The sequence below is a fragment of the Amblyomma mixtum genome, chromosome 3, assembly GCF_055824585.1.
Source record: "Amblyomma mixtum isolate Tamu chromosome 3, ASM5582458v1, whole genome shotgun sequence".
NCBI classification, from domain to species: domain Eukaryota; kingdom Metazoa; phylum Arthropoda; class Arachnida; order Ixodida; family Ixodidae; genus Amblyomma; species Amblyomma mixtum.
In genome coordinates this window covers 161626209-161648412 of record NC_143014.1, presented here as the reverse complement: position 1 = coordinate 161648412, position 22204 = coordinate 161626209, and the positions used below count along the sequence as shown (strand labels likewise).

At 50.5% G+C, this 22204-nt stretch overlaps 1 protein-coding gene across 2 annotated transcripts in view; it reads right to left on the bottom strand.

Annotated features, from left to right (window-relative positions):
• Nucleotides 1-2587: 2587 nt before the first annotated feature.
• The window catches only part of LOC149352539 (MARVEL domain-containing protein 1-like), a 79543-nt gene continuing 59926 nt past the window's right edge, over nucleotides 2588-22204 (bottom strand). For both annotated transcript variants that reach the window (XM_089581718.1, XM_089581717.1), the window contains exons 3-5: nucleotides 9268-9432; nucleotides 4870-5004; nucleotides 2588-3200 (exon numbers count right to left, since the gene is read on the bottom strand). In XM_089581718.1, the coding sequence (XP_089437844.1) occupies nucleotides 3084-3200; nucleotides 4870-5004; nucleotides 9268-9432 (417 nt within the window). In that variant the 3' untranslated portion in view covers nucleotides 2588-3083. The remainder of the gene's footprint in view (nucleotides 3201-4869; nucleotides 5005-9267; nucleotides 9433-22204) is intronic.

Sequence of the window (22204 nt, the reverse complement as noted above, 5' to 3'; positions counted from 1 at the left end):
CACTCAGGGAGGAAGGCACTAACAATTCGTATTGAATAAAAGCTTTTAAGCGCGAAATGCTTCTAGCTCCCGTTGTCCACGTGCCGTGGATGACCGTGGCACCAGGACGGAGGGAGAACACGCAGGTGAAAGCCTGGGCTGACATAGTCTCACTCCACAGAAAGATATGCACACAAAAGCGGCAAAGAAAGCCGGGCACGCTCTCGCTCGAGAAGAAAAGTTAAGGAAAGAAAAGTGGCTGATGAAGGACGCTCCCAAGACTCGTGAGCGGCTATCGGTATCTATGAGCCGTCCTAGAATGCGATGAGTCTTTCCTGCAGAGCAGTTAATGCTTACATCTATTCTCGACGACGAGATAATCTATGAATTTTTTCCTTCCTTCCTTTAAGCACCTCGATAACAAGTATTTTCACTTCCTCCATGTCTACACGTATGAGTCAACAGAGAGCTCTGTTCATATGCGACGTAGGACCGTCGCGGTTTTCCTTCTTTTGGTGTTTGCTCGCAAGGCAGGCATATTGAATCGCACGGCTTTCGGCACTGCGGCTGAAAGTAAAAGTGATGACAAATACAAGGCTCTGGCCAGCTCTTACTCCTCCAGGTCAGCACAAGAACTCGAAAGAGGCCTGGTGCAAAGCCAGTTTTGTCAAGCCCCTTCACGGTCATCAGTGGCGCATGTAGACCTTGGGGGTTTTCTTCGCCTTCCCGTGCATATCTTTACACTTCGGTATAGCATGAAGGGAGGCTACTGATCGCTATGAAGCTCTCGCGGCACCTCCGACAGCAAAAATTTGGCTAGGACTACACGTGTAGCTCAGGAGTGCGCCTTATGTTCATTTAAAGAGTCGCATCCGATTTAGCCTAAGTCATGTGTGCCAGACGGGTTGCAAAAAATGCATTTGCTTGCTGATTCACCAACGCGAGGCTACGCTCTTACCTCACATTCGCGCAGATTCAGCGCTCATTACGGGATTCAATGTTCGTTCCGGACAAGCCGTTGGCCGTTTGCCTTGGGCAAAACTGCGCTACTGAAGAAGGCGACGAGCCTCTACTGTGTGTGCGTTAAATACGCTTTTGGCAGAGATGCGCTTAAGCGCGACATAAGACGGCGAGGTTTTTTTATGTGACAGGTTAGAATGTGTCGTTCTCCCATGTAGTTAATGTCTATGGAAAGATATGCATCAGATTGAGCTCTTCACTACCTAAACGACGGGGGCTCGATAGAGGGTCTTAGCATAACGGAGACGTATTAGCATTGACGTACACCGGATTACCGGATGCTTTCAGTGCACGCGCAGTGGCAGGGACGGGGCGAAGAGAGGCCACTGCGCGTTTGCAGCCGCCCTTCAGTAATCTGGTATATACGCTTACACGTGCACGCCTCCGCTGTGCTAAAGCTCTCTAATATCCTTGCTATCTGAGAAGTGTTGCCTGTACACGAAATGAGCAATATGGGGGCAGCGACGCCAGCACAAAGCTCAACCCAGTTGCACTATCGTCACCGTTATGTCACAAAGCTAGCTAGGCAAGCTGGTAAAAGCAACAAAGCGAGGTTAAAAATGTGTTGCTTTGTTGCCTTTGCTTTGCTTTGTTGTCTGGAAAGACGGCCTTTTTCTTGGCCTCGCAGAACACGAGCTGCTAGAAATGCTCGAGCCTTGAAATTTCTTGATTTCGTTATAAGTTGAGATATTTTTCTGTTTGAATTACGGACGAATTATCGCATCTGCCGCCTCGATTGGCAACAAAGTCGCCCGTCCGTATTCAGGTTAATCCATGTAGCGCAAACAGCGGGATCTCACAACAAGGCCTGGGGCCGTATTCTATAAGCTGTCCATTTCGCGTCCATTCTGTCCTCTGTCAGTGGTGACTCAGATATACCCGCGGCTTTCAAGCATCTGTGGCATGCGATCCGGCCTCTAGGTGGTTGGCGACCAGACCTCACCATTGACTGCACATCGCAGCCAATGGCAGCCAACGGTCAGGTCCGGTCGCCTGCTGTTGACAGACCACTGCGATGCACCTCGCCATTGGCTGCATATTGCATCCAATTTCAGCCAATGGTACAGGTACGGTCACCAACCGGGAAAAAAAAAGTAGGGGAGGGAGCAGAAACGCTGATTGTAGATGGAGTGAACAAAATCCTGAGGTACACTCGATGACCTCCACGCAAGCACCTAAAACTGCAATATTTTATTAAATGGTATGCGCTTTCGCCTCACTCTTGCCGTTAATTGCTTCATCTCATTGCTGTGAGATATTTTCTCCCGTAGTACAGTCACTGCGTAGAAAATAACGAGGAATGCCGCCAGCATTTTGAAGTCTTTTTTTTTTAATTCTTGATTATTATTGGCGTTACGCTGATTGAAAAGTAATTCTGATCTAGTGAAGAAGTCAGAATTATTTATTTGTGCCAGAAAGCACCTGTGGCGACAATAGTATGGCGCGCATCAGAGATGCGCGGTGGCTCCCGCTTGGAGCACTCCGCAGTTCTCCCGCAGTGCACAGGAAAGACGAAAACCAGGGCCAGACGTGCGAGACTGTGCCGTGCGGCGACAGCTCCGAACGGAGTATACACAGCGTCACAGACTCAAGCAGCATTCAGTCTTTAATAATCTGTTTGAAAAATCTCATACGGCACGCCAGTATGTCAGTGAGGTCGTTATAGGCTTTATAAGGAAACAAAGGGATGGGATGTACACGTGCCGATTAAAAATAACCGCCACATAGAGAGGTGAGTGAAAAATTGACTGGTCGCAATAAACACGATGACTACAAGAAGGAATATAGTCGCGAACTACGAAAAAAAAAATAATAGTGAGCGCGCAGAGTAATTTTCTTTCTTTCTTGTTTCTCTCGGTCCTTCGACTTTGCGTGGAAGGTGGCGCGCTGCAGACGGTGTGCTCGTAACGGAGCAACGCAATGTCGTGTGTGTGTATGTGCGGCCCATGTTCGCCGCATCTTCTCTCGCTGGTGCGTGGGGAGACGAGGCCCACCACGTCTCTCTCTCCTACTCGGTTCTGGGCGAGCAAAATAAAGACAAAACACAGCAGGCAGCGGCAGCGGTGGCGGCGCTGTCCGCTCGCTCAGTTGGTGGGGCGCGGTGGCTGCGGGGGCGGCGGGGGCGGCCTGGTCGCCTTCCAGTCCTGGAACAGCAGGAACGCTCCGGCCCCGTAGACGATCGCCTGCAGCAGCCCGAACACCTGCGGCGGCAGCGCGGAGATGAGCAAAGAAGGGGCTGCGCGAACGGCCGTGGCCGATGCCGAACTTGCCTCCGGCAAGCGCAGCCATGCATGACGATGGCAAGCATTGGTTGGTTCTGCCGCGTGGTGTCAATGAAAAAAAAAAAAAAGAAACAGTGAGCGAATCCCTCTTCGCAAGAGTTAGGAGATTCCATGGCTCTCGGGCCACGGTGTGGCTTATCCTGCCACGTCGTATCTTCGGCTAGGAGGCATCTCGAACACATCATTCATTGGAACGGGCTCTGAATACGCTTGACCAATCATGAAATTAATTCCCATCCCAATGCTTCTCGGTACACAACCCCACTGGAGGGCCCTAGAAGACTTAAATTCCCTGCGGCAATAATCAGCTTAGTGCTATGACCGTCAGCGAGAGTTCTCGCCTTCTGCTCAGAACGCTTCTCGATCTGCTTCATCTCGATGGTCCTTTCATGTACCTTCTGCTGTAAAGTTATGGTGTCGCTCACGATGTTTCTTTTCTTCTTCGCGCCCGGGAGCAGCCTTCAGTAACCTTGCGTTTATCGATTTCATTTGGTCGTGACGTCAATCGTGGCAAAAGCAAAGGAGGTGGGGAAACCAACCACCAACCACAGGCACGGCCGGTCAGAACGCGACGCCGCCGCAAGCCACCCTGACACCTCCGCAAGCCACCCTGACACCTCCGCATCTAGTCCGCACACTCCGCCAATTCGTCGCACAAGTACCGCACAGCTCCTTTTTTTTTTTTTTTTTAGACTGTCTTAGCGCCGATAAAGCTTGTCAGGCGCGTCAAACACGTCGTCGAGCTCCGTCGTGTGCTTATGCAACAAAGTTGCACCATGGGCGCGTCTCTGCCATGACCAGCGCGAGGTCATCTCCCATGGCTTACGTCACCAGGAGCAGCGACCAATTGCGGAGGACCAAACGAAGGAAAGACAATGAAATGAAACGTTACAAAATATGAACCTTGCATTCTCCATTTCGTGCGCCACACAACATGAGCTCTCGCATTTAACAGGCGGGATTCATTGCCCTCTGCGAGAAACAGACATAGCAATGGCAACAAAAAACGCCAACAAGTGCTACTCAAGATTCAGTTCAGAGCTGCACACAGAAGGGTTCTGACTGTTTGTAGACTGTCGGTAGACGCTTCTGTGAGAGAGCATTTATTAACACGCGCACCATTTATGATTTCCTGCGGTGCCGTTGAGCTTGCAGCTTGCATGAGAGTTCAACAACCCCTTGAATGCATGAGCTTACCTGAAAATCGAATGATACTTTTCGTCTGAAGCTTTGGACGTGTGTCTCGAATCTAATGTGGCTCCATGGTAACGCTCTGTGGTGCGAACTCCACTTTGTAGGGACCTAAACACCAATCTGCGCGATACCGCAAGGGTTCAGAACACTAGATATGCAAAAAAAAAGCAAATTTTTATAGAACTTATTCACACCCTTTGCTTTCACTTGATCGGTTTTTTTTTTTCGCACATGATGTCGCTTTATGACGTAAATTAGCAGCTTCCTTAGAAGTGGCGAATGTTCGCAGAGTCTTAATCGTTTAGTACACTGCTTCAGATTTAGGAAAAAAAACCGCTATTTCGCAGGTGAGCCGATGAGGCCGAGCAGCCGCGGGATAAAACCAAAAACTTACGCCTGCCGCGATGTACTGGCCGTTGAGGGCACTGAACATGACGGGCCAAGTTTCGTAGTAGCCAGACTGCGACACCAGCTGCGTTACTGACGCGATGATGTAGAGGACGACAGCCGTCACCGTGTACGCCAGCTCCTGCGTGAGACAGCATCCATCCGCGCATGAGTGCTTTGCTTACGAGGTAAGCATGCACACACACTCTGCCCCGACGAACTGAATGGGTGTAGCACGTAGCGCCATCTTGCGCGACGGTCTTTGCAGCGCAGCAGAAAGAGGAGGAAGCATCGGTCGCCTGGAGCGCTGCTGCGGGTGGAGGAAAGAACCCAGGGACGGGACAGCTCGAAACAGACAAGGCGCGACCACTTTATTGAAGCACACGTAAAATGTGGTTAAAGCGGAACACAGGCTTAAAAAATTAAGCCAATAAGACTTTACTCTGATAAGTAAACGAGTTTGCTTTGAGTTGGAAATATCGACGGCGCGCTGATGCACGTGCGCATTATTCGTAACGCTTGCTAGGGTGCTACCGCACGGTCTACGATGAAACGAACCATTTAGCAAGTTAGCGTGCTCACGCAACCTTACGTTAACGCACACGAGTTTGTAATGTACACAACTTTTTTCCGCAAGGCAATGGGGTGCATAGATTACACTGGTAAAAATTCACCATCTCCTGGCCGTGATTATTGCTGAACCGCCTTTTTGGGTTTGTGCTACGCCACAAAAACACTTCACATGTGTTTCAATAAGGTGAATAAAGAAAAAAAAATGTTTCAATAAGGCGGTTGCATGTTCAGCGCCACGTCTGTCTTAAGCTGTACGCTATTTCCCTGCTCTCACGTTAGAAAACGTGCCAGCAAGCCCAAGCAAGCGTATTGTTAAAGCTCGATTCTTGAGAGCAGAACAGCATCAGCGTTAACTGTTTCCGCTCACGAAAGTATACATTACACAGGTGAGCCGTTTCCGGAACAGCCGACTATTGCTATGGTATATGACACCACACGCAGAAAGAAACCTATTGCACTCTTAGGTAGCAACGGGCCTCCAAACGTATCGATCACGACTGAAAAAAAAAAAAACGCGTGCAGAATCGACCCAGCTCCCAAGGAGTCTGCGACCTGGATGTCCAGGATGTCCTGACCGCAGGAGTCAGAACAGAGTCTCCGCAGCGCGACCTCCTGACAGCGAGTTAGGCCGGCGGGAAGGTTACATTCACGCGATGGAATTAAAGGAAACGCGGAGCCCCGGAGAGATTATTTTAATGCGTTAACATTAGAATGGCAATGTGAATCAAAACCCGGCTTCCGACGTTAACTTTATCGCACACAGCGTGGAGAGGTAAGGAGCAAAAAAAAAAAAAACACTCGGCCATCGCAACTACTTTTTTTTTCAAACGTGTAATTTATTACTTTGAAAATTATGCCGTTTCCTATAGGCCATCGCTACAGCCTTTCTCCCCCTGTGTTAAACTGCCAGCCTCTCGCGCTGTGCTTTGGAAATCGCGTCGTCTTCGTCAGCTTTCACCCGTGCGCGATACAGTCGAAGCTCAAGAGCGCGCGGCCAGTAGCAAGTGTCAGCCCAAGTTAGAACGCGTGGCCGGTTTAAAGCCTACGGTTGATGGCACTTCATCAAATGCTTGATCCAACTTGACATCTTATTTGAACAGTGAGGTTAGGCTTTGTGCGTCGAGCCAACACAACGCGGACAAGCCACGGAAATGTTTCCACCAGGTGCAGTCTGGCTTCTAAAACGTACTTTCCGCATTTATTCTCAAATTAAGCCGCTTATGAATAACAAGCGTTGAAAGATGTTGAAAACAACAGTTAACTGAAAACACCCCTGTGCCATAAGCATATGGTATATATCCGCTGATTTTCTTGCAGTGTCCTCAGCTTTAAGTACTGGAGCAGTAGGTCATCATCTAAAAGGGGAATTGGGGGGGGGGGGGGGGGGTATTTACGGGTAGGAATCGGGAAAATCGGGTGTTTACCGAGAACAAAGGGACCTATGCATAATGTTGCTATTCCTTTTTGCAGCAACTGCTCATCTCTATATACCTCCGGTTATACCCCCGCAAAAAGAAACAAACAAACAAACAAACAAACAAACAAGTGCTTTCAAACTGCACCAGAAAAAAGTAACGCCTTACGACCTTCTCTCTGCATCGCCAGAGGCGAATGCATAAAGAACCGAGGAGGGCTATAGCGTCAGGGCGTTAGCTCGGTTCTTTGCATGTAACGAAGAGACGCGTTGCCATCGTTGCCCCTCGGTTAGCGCAGCCCGACAGGCGCACGCGATGAGACGATGAGGCGACGTCACCTGCATGCAGCAACTGATCGGCGTCGATAAGCGCCCTCGTTCATGCATTGTGACCGATCAATGAACCGCGTAAACACTTCCAGCTAAGGGCAGCGTGAGCGTGGCCTTGCTGCTCTCGAAAGCTGCCCGACCGGCGACGCGTGACCACGGAGGTGATGGTCGCGCTCCCCACACCCAACACGGAAGGGCGACGCCAACAAAACGCTGTCATCGGGTCGCAGCTTTGACGGGGACGGCGGGTCACCCGCTACGCGTGTATTACCGCGCTATGCACGCAGAAACGGCCTCCGGATGCACGCTACGCTCCCAGAATGATAGCTTCAAGTGAGAGAGCCTGACCTGTTCGGCTTGAAGACATTTTCGCTCCTGCGCAGGAAACGATGTATAGATGGCCCAGTGCACCCTCATGCCCGATATGGTGACCCCAGCGAGACCCATCACTGCTCTTGGTTTTCAATGTTAGTGCTGTAGGCCTTTTTTTTTTTACTTTTGTCTTCTTCCTAACGCGAGCTTCTTCATTCTGATTTCGGTTCAAAACAACACCGCGTCATTGGAGTTACGTCCATACAGGTGAGATCCCGCTCCTAGATTTTATGGTCGCAGTATGTCGAGATCATTTAAGCGGTTCACTAAGAAAACATTTTAACGGAATTATCACTGTTATGGAAATCTAAGAAATTCCCGACGACAATTGCTTACAGGGAATTTTTCTGCCCTGGATGACGGATTAGACGGTTTTTGATTTGTTTCGCTTGAAGTGCGTCGTCTTCCCACTTTAAGCCACTGTCGCAACATTCCCTCTGGTTCAATTTAGCTTTCTATCGGCTTCATCCGAAAGGGAAAAACAGTACGATCCCCGCGGAAGAGCAGGGGGAGCGCCGGTGAAGACGCGCGGTAACAACAAACGAGTCGCGGCAGTATAGACACCGAAGCCTTGAGAGATGCAGACCATGAAGGACACCCGGTGATGTGGAACCACACCGGCTCGGAACGATCGAAGAGCCTTCGCGACGTGGGCTTGGAAGCTGCGCCCGACACGTGTCAACACGCAGAGTCGCTCACGCGGCTGCGCTAATGAATGTTGCCCCGCTAGAACCAAACGCCGTTGGCTGCTGCCGTTCTCGTTTCTTTATGCAAGCCACTATATGGCGCTTCTTCAGGCCCATGGAAGGCAAGCCTCCGCGGGTCGTGACAACCTGGGCGCAGCACGATGGGAGCACTTGTTGACTGCGTGTGTCACCAAGGGCACCGAGCTCACGGCAGAGAAGAGAAACGGTAAAAGGCGGAGGGGGTGGAAGGGAGATGACTGCTCACCATTTCATCTCGTCGCCTGCTGCGCTAATATAGGAAACGCACCAGCGTCTCGATCCTCGCGCGAAAAGATAGCGAGTGCGATCGTAAGCGAGGACGATACGCACGGGTGCGAAGGCTGTGAGTCACCGCGCGCACGAAAGGGCGATGCGAAGTGAGAGTGTATATCTTAACAAACCTGCCCCATGACCTGACCGTTCCTGTAGGAGGCAGACGTTGCTCTGGCTGGTGTGCTCATTTTTGACGGGATAACTGTTTAACGCGCCAAGGCGCCGGTCCTTGCACGTTACTATAGAGCATATTTTTCACCTTCCCGTACGGTACGATATCCATCCATAACTACACGGTACCACATCGTTAACTGCAATTTGTCAGCACAAGCTCGTTCAGGTTTCGCAATAGCACAGACACAAATCGAAGCAAACAAAAAGTGAATTCGTCGCAGGCGCCTATAGTTTGCACAGGTCCTGTACAACGCAAATAAGAAAAAAAAAAAAACTTCAGCTGAATCATGCCTAAGCTGACCCTGCCACAAAACGCCCGGGATGAAGAGGCCTGCACATAACGTTTTCCATACGGCTTCGCTACAGGACTCGCTGCTATAACGCCCCATCCCTGCGATTGCAGAGAGCGTTTCGCGGGTAGTCTTTAGTCGTGTCACACTGCCGAGCAGCCACGGTGGTCGCATTCCGTGAAACTTGCGACTGAGCGCGGCGATGCGCTCGACGCCGCCATTTCCAGAGGCCCGGCGAGCAGGCAAGTACTCACGCCCAGCAGCCAGGGCAGCGCCGACAGGGCCGTGTTGACGCCCAGCACGTAGATGATGCACAGCAGGACCGTGACGACGTAGCAGAGCGCCGCCACGAACAGGAAGAACCGGGCGTAGCCGATCAGCGCCGGGGAGGCGCAGCCCAGGCAGATCATGCCGAACAGCTGCGCACACAGACGCGCACACACACTCTGTACACACGCACAAGCAAGCATCGCCCGACAGAGACGTCGCGGCCCACGCCGAATGAGCACTCCACACGCGAGATCAATGCCCCATCGCCGGTATTCATTATTGCGTCAATTACGTGCTCCCTCTGACGGGCATGCGTGCTTCGTTTGCCCTGATTTACTTTCGCTGCCTCTGGTCTCGCGGACGTTGCGCGTAACCTTTCACTCTCCTGGAAGGACTGCGCGCTGCCGCGAAACGTCGCCTCTGCCGAAGGCAGAGAACTGGCTGCCACAGTGAGGTTTATGCTGGGCGTGAAACTCTGTATACCGTCTCTTCGTCGCCCAGCAACAAACAGGTGTGCGTCGATACGAGGCTCTGCATTGTCGCACTCCCTGCCTGCTCCCCAAAACAAAACAACGAAAATAAGCAAAAATTGCCCTGCACGGGCAGCACAGCTCGTCATACAATTTCAATTCCGCTTTCTCCTCATTTCTGACATGAAAGATATTTTAATTGTTCAGAACGAGCATAAAAATGCCGATGTACATAACAGCTTTCACACCATCAGAGCTTATCTCACTGAATACAGCATAGTCCATGCTGATGTTAGGATATATATACGTTGTACTAAGCAAGGATTGAACACACATGCAGCCTTTGTCAAAAGTACGTGCACTGCCCAAGGGATTTGCTTCTGGCCCACGCTGTGCGGTTCGTTGCGCGTCACCAGCATTCAAAATTTCTTGACGGCGAGAGGAATTCACATCCTCATCCCTCCGAAACTTAAGGGTTCTATTGATGCCACAAAAGCCCCACTATGTGACTCTTTACTTTTGACAAAGGCTGTACATACATTCACTATTTCGACAGGCACAAATGCTCACTTCTTTAAGCTCTTGAAATGTAAAAAAAAAAAAAAATTCAAGAGAAGCATTCAAATCGATGTGGTTAGAGAGAATAAATATTCCGGAGGTTTCGAATGGAGTACTGCAGCTCCCACGAGCGAGAGCGACCACTCCCAAGTTCCGTAGAGTCACGTGACCCCATATGACATTTCCTAGACTGCCCGGTCCTGCCCGCATGGCGGTCACGTTTTCTTGTCTTGTGGAGTTTAACGCCCCAAAGTGACTCAGGCTATGAGGGACGCCGCAGTGCAGGGCTCCGGATAATTTCCACCACCTGGGGTTCTTTAACGTGCACTGACATCGCACGGTACGCGGGCCTCTAGAATTTCGCCTCCATCGAAATGTGACCGCCGCGGCCGCGGCCGGGATCGAGCCCACATCTTTCGATTCAGCAGCCGAGTACCATAACCAATGAGCCACCGCGGCGGCGTATACGGCGATTACGGGTCAGGCCAGAAAGCGGAGAAAGTACCATAGGCCAGAAAGCGGAGAAAAAGTGTCATATAAAGGAAATATCGCGCACTAAAATGCTTCATCGACACGTGCCGCACACGCAGCTATCCCATTTGTGTCCTTAATGGGAAAACAGCAGCTGGGTACCATGCTCGCAGGTGCCTGTTGCGCGGGATAGCGCTACTAGCCCCCCCCCCCCCCCCCCCTCCCCCTCAGAAGCAAAAAAGCTTTGGTTTTCAGTTTCTTTTTCGGAAAAGAGAGGTCAAGAAATACAAGGTACGAACAGGACAGCCACCCCCAACCGTCTCTTCTAAGCGCGGCCAAGAAATCCGTCCCTGCCTTGATGGACAATTTGAAACAGCGTACTCGTTAGTATTGACCCGAAATGGCAGGTAAACTAAGCGCGCGCATCGAAAACTGCGACCGAATGCACGCGTCTATCGCAAAGCCGAAAGTTGGGCAAGTTGGATAGCGTTCATGATGAAACGATAGCGCACAAGGAACACGGGGGACGGAAAGGAAACGACGCAGACAAGCGCTTGTCTGCGCTCATAGCAAACATGCCCAGCTTTCTTGTACAAAAAATCTGAATATTTGTATATTGTAAGGTAGTGTTATGGAAATATTGAAAGCAATTGTCCATTCTTCCTATGCTTAGCAAAATACGTCTATTAAATTTTTTCCAACGCTCGCATCTAGTAGATAGACTGTCATAGAAAACCAACGGAGAAAGTTTTTGACGATAGCAAACACGTTAATAGCATGGTGGTTCATAGCAAATTGTCCAAGCCCGCCGATGTGAGATCTACGGAAATATTGATTGCTATAGTGAATTCTTACAATATGTGAAAAAATTGCGTCCGTAAACTCTTCCCCGTTGAAAGATGCTTTTGTCCAGAATTGTTGGGTGTGACGTAAACGAGATCAGCAGAAAAAGAAACATAAAAATTAGCTGTGGCTCAACTGCTGAACCTGGTTAGAGAGCGAAAGCTATGGTGTGTCGGGCAACTATAAGCGGCTTGGCGTCTGTAACGCTGAGTGCGTTCCGGACACTGGACAGGCAGCGCACCCACCCTGCCACCGGCAGTTAATGGTTGATCGCGAGAGTTTGCTCACCCAATTTACGCTTCGCCCTACTGCAGCAGTGCCGCGTGTCTGCCACAACGTTGTCAGCGCTAACGCATGATGCCGACATCTCTCTCTAATCACCCCACGTACCTATTAGCACGATTCAGGCGTCCACTGACCCAGGGAGCCAGTTATGCGCACTTCGTTTCCTTAAAATCATCGGAGTGTAAAACGTTGCCAGCGCCAATGAACACAACGAGCGTCGACGGCCTATGGCTTCAGTGCCGCGTTTCTGCCCCAACGTTGCCAATGCCAACGCATACAGCGCAGATCTGTCACTGCCGCCACGTAGCTTAAAGCACGACTGAGGTGTTCACTGTTCCAAGAGTGCAGTTATGCGCCTTTACTCTGCTTTCCAAGCTCCCGCTCCATCGGTTTCGTACCTCAAAGCGCGACTGGGGTGCCCACTGTCCCAGGGGGCCAGTTATGCACCTTTCCTTTGCTTTCGAAGCTCAAGGTCATTTGAAGGTGGAAACTGGGCACCCGTAGATCGAAGCACGAGGTCCCGTAGTGAAGCTTTCGCTTCAAAAAATGCTAGTAATTTCAATTTTCTGTGTGGAAGCGTTTTTCAGGTGCTACACAGTGACCATTATAAGTGGGCAAAAACAACTGCTTCGTGAAGCTACGTGACACGGGTAAATGAGGTTTTTCCAGCACACTCAGTTCAAAGATGGGTGATGTGCAGGTACAGAAACAGGGCTTGAAGATTCATTTAATGTAGGCTTTTTACAAGGAAAGCCTGCCCTGTATGAGCTGAGCGTGTGATATGCTCAAGTTAGGTAAAGCACATACACCTGTACTGATGGCCCAAGCTTATGACACGCGTCGACGCAGACTTAATATCAGCAGGGAACAATTAATGTACGCCGTATGATGTGCTCAAAATGCAAAGCGCATTTTAGAAGTCCATATTTCGCTGCGATCTGAATAAGAAAATCTTCGGATATCAGGGGTGCTATAGCAGTAGCAAATAAAAAAAGAGCGAGAGAGAGGATGAAATGCAGTGTAAGCATCCACACACTATACGAAGCCAGTTAAAACTATAGCGCGCAGCAGTGATACCATATCTCATCATCATCAGTCTGACTATGCCCACTCTAGGACAACGGCCTCTCTCCCATATCTCAGTAATTAATCCTGTCCTGTGTCAGGTGCGGCCACCCTATCCCCGCAGCCTCATCCGCCCACCCAACTTTCTGCCGGCCCCTGCTACGCTTGCCTTCTCTTGTAATCTATTCCGTTACTCTTAACGACCATCGGTTATCTTGCCTTCGCATTACATGCCCTGCCCAAGCCCATTTCTTCCTCTTGATTTCGACTACATGTCACTGACCCGTGTTTCATCCCTGACCCACTCTGCCCTCTTCCTGTTTCTTAACGTTGCACCTATCATGTTTCCTTCCTTAGCTCGCTGTGCAGTACTTAATTCAAGTTGAACCCTTTTCGTTAGCCTCCGCGCTTCTACCCCATAGGTGAGTATCGGTAAGACATACTTTTCTCTTGATGGCTATTGGTAAACTGCCACTCACGATCTGATAGAACCTGCCATATGCGCACCACCCCATTCTTATTCTCCTAGTTATCAAGGCGAAAGCCTTTAATGCCTCATACTGTCGTTAGCAGACGCGTCGGCAGCCGTGTCGACAGATTTGTCCGCCTTTTGGCGTCACTGCTTAAAAAGAAACTGCGCCGAGGGTGGGAATCGAACCAGGGCCTTTGGCATTTGAAGCGCAGACACTACCACTCCGCCACGAAGGATCAAGGTTCGAGCATGAATAAAGGCGCATCTAGTGAATGCATGGGTTTTATAAATAAAATAAAAGGAACAAAGTCAAGAAAATGAAAAATAAAAATAAGAAAATAAACAAAAATGAAAACAAAATAAAAATAAGATATGAAAAAAAAAACAATAAAGATAAGAAAAGGAGCAAAAATAAAAAATAAAAACAAACAAAATATGAAAAATAAGAAGTAATTAAAAACAAACAATGCGCCAGGAAACGCTTTCGCCTTGCAGCACTTTAGAGAGCCAAAGTGCCCCCTGAATTTTTTCACTCTCGTGATCCGGATCAGCGGTCACTACCTGCCCTATACAGACGTGTTCCCTTACCAATTCCAGCCCCTCGCTACCAATTGGGAACTGCTGTTCCCTTCCAAGACTGTTGAACATTACTATGGTTTTCTGCATATTAATCTTTAGACCCATAGCACTGCTCTGCCTGTGTAACTGTGCCTGTGTGCCTGTGTGTGTGTACCAGGTCAACTGAGAACGAAATATTGAATTATACCTCGCGAATGCAATTACAGGCTCCCAAACCGAGTTATGCGGTCGCTGCATGTGAGGCGAAGCCCACGGCTACCCGCAACGTGCGGCCAGAAGAACGAAGATTAAGAAGCAGCAAAAGTTCGGCCCGTAGAGCCAAAGAGCCTCGATAGACAGATGATGGTGAAGAAAAAATATCGAAAGAAACGAGTCGCCTCGGAAACTGGGGGCAGAAGGAAACACGCCCGTGCAGCTACAAGACTGCATTATACGCAAAACCGCACGCACGGCTGAGCCGAGGGGAAACGGAAGCCCGCCGTCTCTCGAAGAGGGCGCTTGTCCACTTGACAACCGCTGCACGTTCGTCGGCGTTTTCAGCTTCGAGCGAGAAAACGCGCCTGGGAGGACTTCTTTGTCTTTCTTTCTCACGGCAGCAAAGTCTGCTAAGAGCGCGAATCGCAGTGAAGCGTTGCGCGCCGCGCACACCACCCGGCCCGAGGAGATAGCCCGCGAGGAACGCCTTGAACAATTCCCGTTTGGAGTGAGATGCATTGGAAATGGAGTAAGGACACACGCGCTGCTCATAATTCAGAGGCACGAGTTGAAGGAAGCCGCGAAAATGCAGTGGGAACGCAGCTTGAGTGGGGCCAGCAACACGCTGCGGCCTCGACATCTCGTGGGCACGCATACGAGTGCGGGCAGTAAAGATTGCCGAGATATCGAAATGAAAGCCCAATGAGCCGCGTTTTAACAAAACCGCGGGCGAGATTTCAGTCCACTTACGGACGCGGCGGTGTACAGTAAACTTGCTTGGAAAGGACAGCATAGGGAGAAGAATAAACGATTGTTACTACGACCGCGGGAACACGCGATTTCAAGGAGTCACAAATTACTTGACTGACAGTGAAAGCTGCTGATACGTAATGCTACCTTGGTGTGGCTGTGTCTGCGCAAGATTCAACTACATAAAGCTTTTTCTTCGAACGATCTGGTTCGTGTGTACTTATATGCTGCGGATTTGATATTGTTACGTGTTTTGACGATAATTATTGAAGATGTATGAGCAATATACGAGGGGGTACCCAAAAGAAACCGGACTTATTTTTGTTTGAACTTATTTGTTCACATTTTAAGCACAGACCTTCAATCTCCTTCAAAGTATTCTCCACTTGCAATAATACGCTTGTCGAATCTTTCATTCCATTTTTCAAAACATTGTTTAAATTCATCTTTTGTGATGCTTGACAGTGCCTCCGTCGTTTTTTTCTTCACCTCAACAACATCAGCGAAACGCTTTCCATTCACCTATTTTTTCATTCTAGGAAACAAAGAAAGTAGCACGGGGCAAGGTCGGGAGAGTATGAGGGTTTTCGAATAGGGGTCATGCCATTTTTGGTCGAAAATTGTCGTAGAGACAGGGCTGTGTGAGCAGGGGCATTGCCATGATGGAAAAACCAGTCACCCGACCGCCACAAATCTGGCCGCTTCCACCGCACACTGTTGCCCAATCTTTTCAAAACATCCAAGTGGAAAGCCTGGCTAACTGTCTGACCCTGCGGAACAAATTCTCAATGGACGACTCCTCTCACGTAGAAAAAACAAATCAGCATTGTTTTGAGGTTTGGTTTCACCTTACGAGCTTTCTTGAGGCGAGGTGAATTTGAAGTTTTCCATTGGCATGATTGTTGCTTTGATTCAGGATTCATTCAGGAACACTTGAGTTGTCCCCATGGCATCGTCCTTGTACGTCTTTCTTAATATTTCAAGAGTTTCCATTCAACTTTTTCCGAGCAAAAATCAGAATTTCACCGGCGCACGCTGTCCACGAAAATCAGCCATTGCTAAAACGACATTCACACAAAACAGTCCTCACTCGAAAACTCTGCCTAAACTAGTCTGACCTTCTTCAACGACGGCACTCGGTTTACTGACACTGGAATGTTCGTTCTATGCGCTGCTAGTGGCAAAACGCGGTACCACAGAAGCTTTGCCGACAAAAAATTTAGTCCGGTTTCTTTTGGGTACCCCCTCGTAGATAGCTTGGCGCCAACTTTATACGTTAGGTTGAAATGTGACATGTAATTACGCAGTGGATTTCATGCATTTCTTTATCTCACCTGGAGCATTGCATCTGATTCATCAGCATTGTTTGCGTTTCTGCGGAAATAATTTACTGCGTTTACTGCCTAAACTTGTGTGCTTCGTGTAAACATCGAAGTTTCAGTGCTCCGCATCTTACATTCCCCGGCTCTGCCGAGCCGAGTGCAAGACGGGTCTTCAGAGGCGGAGGCAGCGCACGCCGCCATCGTGCAGGACCGGCGGAGCTCGCTCAGAAGGCGTCCCTTCCGCAACCTGCGCGGCGTGTTCGAATGGTGAATAAGGGGTGCACGACAAGAAAGCAAGCGCCTTACTTTCGCCGTGCGTGCTGCGCGGGCGGCTGCGTGGGGCTGCCCGCCGCGCACGCAGCGATCGCGTCGGACGCGCGGGCGGCTGCCTATCAGAGCGTCGCAGCTACTCAGCCCAGCCAGCCGGACCCCTCCCTCCCTCTCGGGCTGCGTGCGCGCCAGGCGGCTGATCTCAATGGCAAGCGATGCGGGGCGAGTGAGACAGCATGCGGAGGCATTAGATGCGAACGATGTGCATCGGCGAGCGTCTAACCAGCCATCCACCGTGCGCCGTCATTAGAGTGTATACACGATGGAAAGTGAAACACCGCGATCGGCACGGCAGCTGACAAATAAAGAACGCGAAATTGGAATAAACCCAGTGATGTTGCACGACCGTTTCCCAGAAATCCGGAAATCAATAAGGATGACGGTTTTACGTGCCGGCAACCACGTGAAATTCTACCCGATCGTAAGCAGCCAGCGTTGCTTACGGAAAAAAAAAAAAAAAAAAAATTGCGAGGAACTTTAGCGGCTAAAGAGGTGAAAGGCGAAAGCCTGAGTGCTGCATTCTGCTACGCGATTGTTCACTTCACATTCTGTTGGTGCATCAATTAACTGCCAATTAATTACGCTTAATCTTTGCCTCTAGGAGTGGAACGCGACAGCGTGTTGTAGCGCTGCCAGGGAGTCCACGGAACGCCATCACCCGTTCGGCGCGATGCGTTGCCCCTTGAACGCAACGCTTTTTTGAGGAAAGGAAATGGCGCTGTAATTCTCTGTCATCTCGGTGGACACCTGAACCGCACCGTACAGGAAGGGAGAAAGTGGGAGTGAAAGAGGAAAGAGAAACAGGGGCCGTAATGAAGAAAATGAAAATTGTATTTGAGGAAAGGAAATTACGCAGTAACTGTCTCGCATATCTCGGTGGACACCAGTCGAAAATTATATTTGAGGAAAGGAAATTGCGCAGTAATTGTCTCACATATCTCGGTGGACACCAGTCGAAAATTGTATTTGAGGAAAGGAAATTGCGCAGTAACTGTCTCACATATTTCGGTGGACACCCGTCAAAATTCGCGCGCAGTGACATCGCGACCATTTCGACCAATCTGCAACGCGGACAAATTTGCTAGCACGTCTTGGTCACGACAGTATGAGCTATTAAAGGCTTTCGCCTTAATACAGAGTACACAGGCTAAATTCATGTTGAGCCTTGCGACCCGGAGGACGTGTCAACGCCAGCACAGATGCAGAAAACCCCAAGCTCTGCATGCATATTTCCGTGCACTTAAATGGCGATGGTTACTATCTAAATACAAAAACAAGTAATTTGCATTCGCTTTTCAAAGTACGCGTACGCTTTTCCTATATTTTTCGTTATGAGCATAATTTCTCCGCTGCCCAGGCATTGCACCGAAAGGGTTGCTGGGTATCTGACCTGAATCTGCGCTGTGACGTGCGTCTAATCATTTCTTCTCCTCTACCTTTCACTACTTCTCTTCCTTTCCATATTCACGCGGCACTGACAGCGACCACATTGATGCCAGCCAACATATCCACGTTTTCTCGTCATCACTTTCCTGTAGCCACTTAATCGCTACCAGTCTTGTTTTCTGCCGGTAACAAAATTTTCTTTTTGTCTACCACGGCCTGGGATATTACTTAGCCTGTAAAATGTACAAACATTGATTTTAACCTCATCTTAAGACCGATAAGCGACGAACTAAGACACTACTAGAGGTGCATTAGTGGCGCAATGGTTGCATTCGTTAAGTTCCACTGCTTGTAAATTAGCGGAATTATTTACCAAGCTGCGACTCAGCCGCTACATAGTTAAGCTGTGCTCTAAGGATTTTGCGCACGCACGGCAATGGCCCGCAGGTAACAGACCATATAAGCGGAAGAATGCGCTCTTTCTATAATCGAGCCATATTACCGAGCGGAGAAGTCAAAGCTGTCAAGTTGCGAGAGACCAGTTATCCTGGCGGCGCATGTTGGGAGTTGAGAGGAGAAGAGGTTCCCGAGAGAAAAAGAGAGGAAAAAGAAAGAGCCGCTTTCTTCATGACGCGTTCTTGGTTGTTAGTCGAGGCGATAAGTCGGAACTCGCGCTTTATCCTCGCCGGCAGCGAATCCACAGAATACGTCACTCAACATCAATGGGATGCAATAAGCGGCTTCAAAAGGATGCGCTTCCGTATGCAAGCCGCAGGGTCCACCTTAGAGTACCGTCGCGCCTGTTACGCTTCGTTGGCACAGGCAGCGGCGCGCTTTTTGGCTTTATTTCTTTGCTATCGCGCCTAAATAAGGCCTCCTCGATTGTCGCAGTTACTCGCTGTACAACGGCGCTGCGGCCGGAGCGGCTGAAGAGAAGGGCTTACGTGCACGACCCACTGGGCAGCTCAGCCTGAGTGGCTCGCGAGGGACAGAAGAGCGCGCGGCCGCTCGGCGTCTAGACGAAGCGGGGGCCCTTCACGTACACGCCAGAGTGGGCATGACAGCGACATCAACAGGGCTCTCCCACCACTGCCGCCGCCGGTTCCGTGCGAATGGCGTTACACAAACGCGCCGGGGCTGCCTGCGCCGCCGTTAATCTACAAAAGTGCGCGCAACAGGTTCCGTAGGAGCGCCTCGGGCAGAAAAACGAGGAAACAGGAAGCGAATTCGTAAAAGCCGCGCAACGCGGCCCAGGAACTGACTAGAGAAGAAGGAAAGAGATGGTACGTGCAGCGCACGCACGCACACACACACGCGGGCACGTGGAGAGCCAAAGGGAATCACCGTCCGAGGGCCGTTGTGATCAAGGTTAGCTCCGCAGAGGAGACGTCCGCTCCCGTGAGGCGGAGGAGGACGGGTCTCGAGGACCTTGACCGCATTCTGCGCTGCCGTTTATGTCCACTGTATATATATGTGCACTCGCGAGCATCCTCCCTTCTTGGAAGCGCTCCTCTCCAGCGGGACGCGCTCGCTTGCGTACGAGGCGATGATGCGTGCTGACGCGCGCGGAAGACGGACGGCTTAGCCTCGGGCGGGCCAGATCTAGCCGGGTGCCGTCTGTAACTCCTCACACGTGGAGGTGAAGCGAATTCGATTAACGGCGGCTCTTGTGTAACGCCGAGGCGCTAGAAAATGTATCGAGCGCAGCCGTCACCGGTGAACGCGTCAGGATGAAATTAAAGGCACGCGTCCCCGTCGTTATATAACGCATTTTCTTTTGTGCGTCTGTGAATAGCGTCGACTAGTGGGCACTAAAAAGGTTCACTCGAGAAGCACGCGAGGAAGCAATCCACCCCCAAGCTGCACTTTTCTGAACTGTATTGCGCATGGTCCGTAGGTGGCGCTTTGCAACAGAGTGAATGATCGGTCGCGTGCCTCCACGATCGGTTTCTTTATCGTTTTTATCGCAGCTGCAAACTGTCATTCATAGGTTTGCTTTCTTTAATATCCGCAAGAACCTAATGGGACCACACATTTCACACGGACGGCTCTCCAAACCATTTATTCGCGTGTTAAGCGCCTTCCGGTATAGTCCCATCGGTGGAGAAGGTCAACTGCGTCCTTCTCCAGCCCTGCGCACACGCATTCACACGTCTGTCCTCTCCTGGACATAGGGTTATTCTTTACTCTGCTAATAGCCGTGCGTGTGTGCGTTGGCGTGCGTTCAAACGAGCGCATATCACAGTGCATTTTGTCATTTTGCACTTGCAATGTAAGCGTTACGCCGGCAGAACATCTCCGGCCCGAATTAAAGAGTGACCCTGTCCTCCTGGCGTTACTTGCCTCAGCTCTCGTCACGTCTAGGCCCTCAGCGCGTAAGGAAAAAAAAAAACACTAGCTCGTAGCTGCAACCTCACGATCTATTGACAAACTCGACACCGCAATGGCAACCTCACCAAGCGCTGGGCCGAAGCGATTCAGCGGTTCACGTAAAAGGCCCGCTCGTGTTACCTCTGTCGGTTACGCATCCACGGCGCTGGCTGCGTTGCGCCACGGCGTCGAGGCAACGTCTCCCGCATTTCGCGCCGTAGGTCTCCGGTGATGCTTCGCAATGCCACACGCTCAGCGGTAATTAGATTTCGGCGTGGCGCCGCGCAGTGCGGCAATTTCTTTCACGAGCATGTACCGCGGTCCCGGGCCGTGCATTCTGCGGTGTGAGCGAGCGCTCGGAAACCACCGCTCGCGCTGTGGTACAGTAGCGGCGTGATAAGTTAATCATGCATCGGAACAAATTGAAAGAGGCCGCCCGCACGACGCCGGCGCTGTCCGCCGGGATCAAGTTCTCCGCACGTGAGAGGAAAGAGCAAGGCGCGAGGGCGCGCGATGCATTGCCCGAAAGTGTAGCGGAGGAAACAAGCACGCCGGGTATTTGGGTCGGAACTAGGCTTTTGCTGCGTGGCGTTCCCGGCGCCTGTTCTGCGCTTCCTTGAGCCGCGCGCCGACGCCGCCGTGACCTCCCCTGACCGGTCCCCTGGGGCTGGCTCAGAGACGAGTGCGCGCGGGCTGTGTTCGGCTGCGATTCCGCCCTTTGCGTCCGCGTGCCCCGGGAATTCGCAGGTTCTGCAGCAACCTCCTCCGCCACTTCCTTCCGCTCACCCGCCAGCTCTTTTATTTGCCCCCCAGTTTTTTTTTCTTTCTTCTCTTCACCCTTGCCTTCAGTACATTTAGCAAGCGCCGCAGGTGTCCGGCTCTTTGAAAAACGTAGCTGACTGATCCAGCTTGAAGACAAACGCCTCTCTCGCGCTCGTATGGCAGTATCCTCGACGCTTACAGCAAGAATTCATTCGCAGATGCTCAGGGTAATGTGAGGGAACCATCGTCTCACAACCCGCCCCTTTTATCCCTTTTATAAGTCTTCTCAGAAGGAAGACCAAAAAGAATGAAAGCGAGAGGGCGCCCGGACCGCACCATGGTGTCGCCTTTCCTTCCATCTGTATTTTATATCATTCTGATTCCTGACTTTGTACCATAGATGGTCGTCACGGGCGCAGTCGGCACTGCGGACCTACAGCGTAAACCGCAGAGACTGCGTTCTATGTTTCCTTTTTGTTCATTTAACTACATCGTGACACGTTTGAGGCCCATTAAAGCATGTTTACCTTCCTGACCGACATTTCCGAGCAAAACGGGGATGCAATCGTAAGTCAAAATACTTGTTTGCTTAAGCCAACACGCAGTATTTCTGCGCAATAAAAGCTGCAAGGAGTATACGGCCCAAGAAAGCAGGCCACGTCACTCTTTCCAGCTGAGTTTTACTACGTCGCGAAATACTGCGGAGTTAATTGGCCGACTCGTTCACTCTTAATTAGTTCGGAAACGAGAAAAAAGATCCTCCACACTGCCTCGTCGCACGCACAGGGCTTCATAATCGAACTCATCTATCCATGTTGCAGGCATTTCTTCTTCGCAATGGAAGCTCGAAGTATTCTCGCATCAATCGCCGAGTCTGCTGAGTGAACAAAAACCTAAGTGGTATAGGTGGGGAGGGACACGCTGTGGCAAAGCACACTCAATGAGCAGTGTTAAGAGAAGGCATGCGCCCTGGTAAGCTTATAACTATAGAAAGCTTAACTCCTCTGCTCATAATTATACAGTATTCCTTTAAAAACACACGCTTATGCGTCTCTGTCAATGA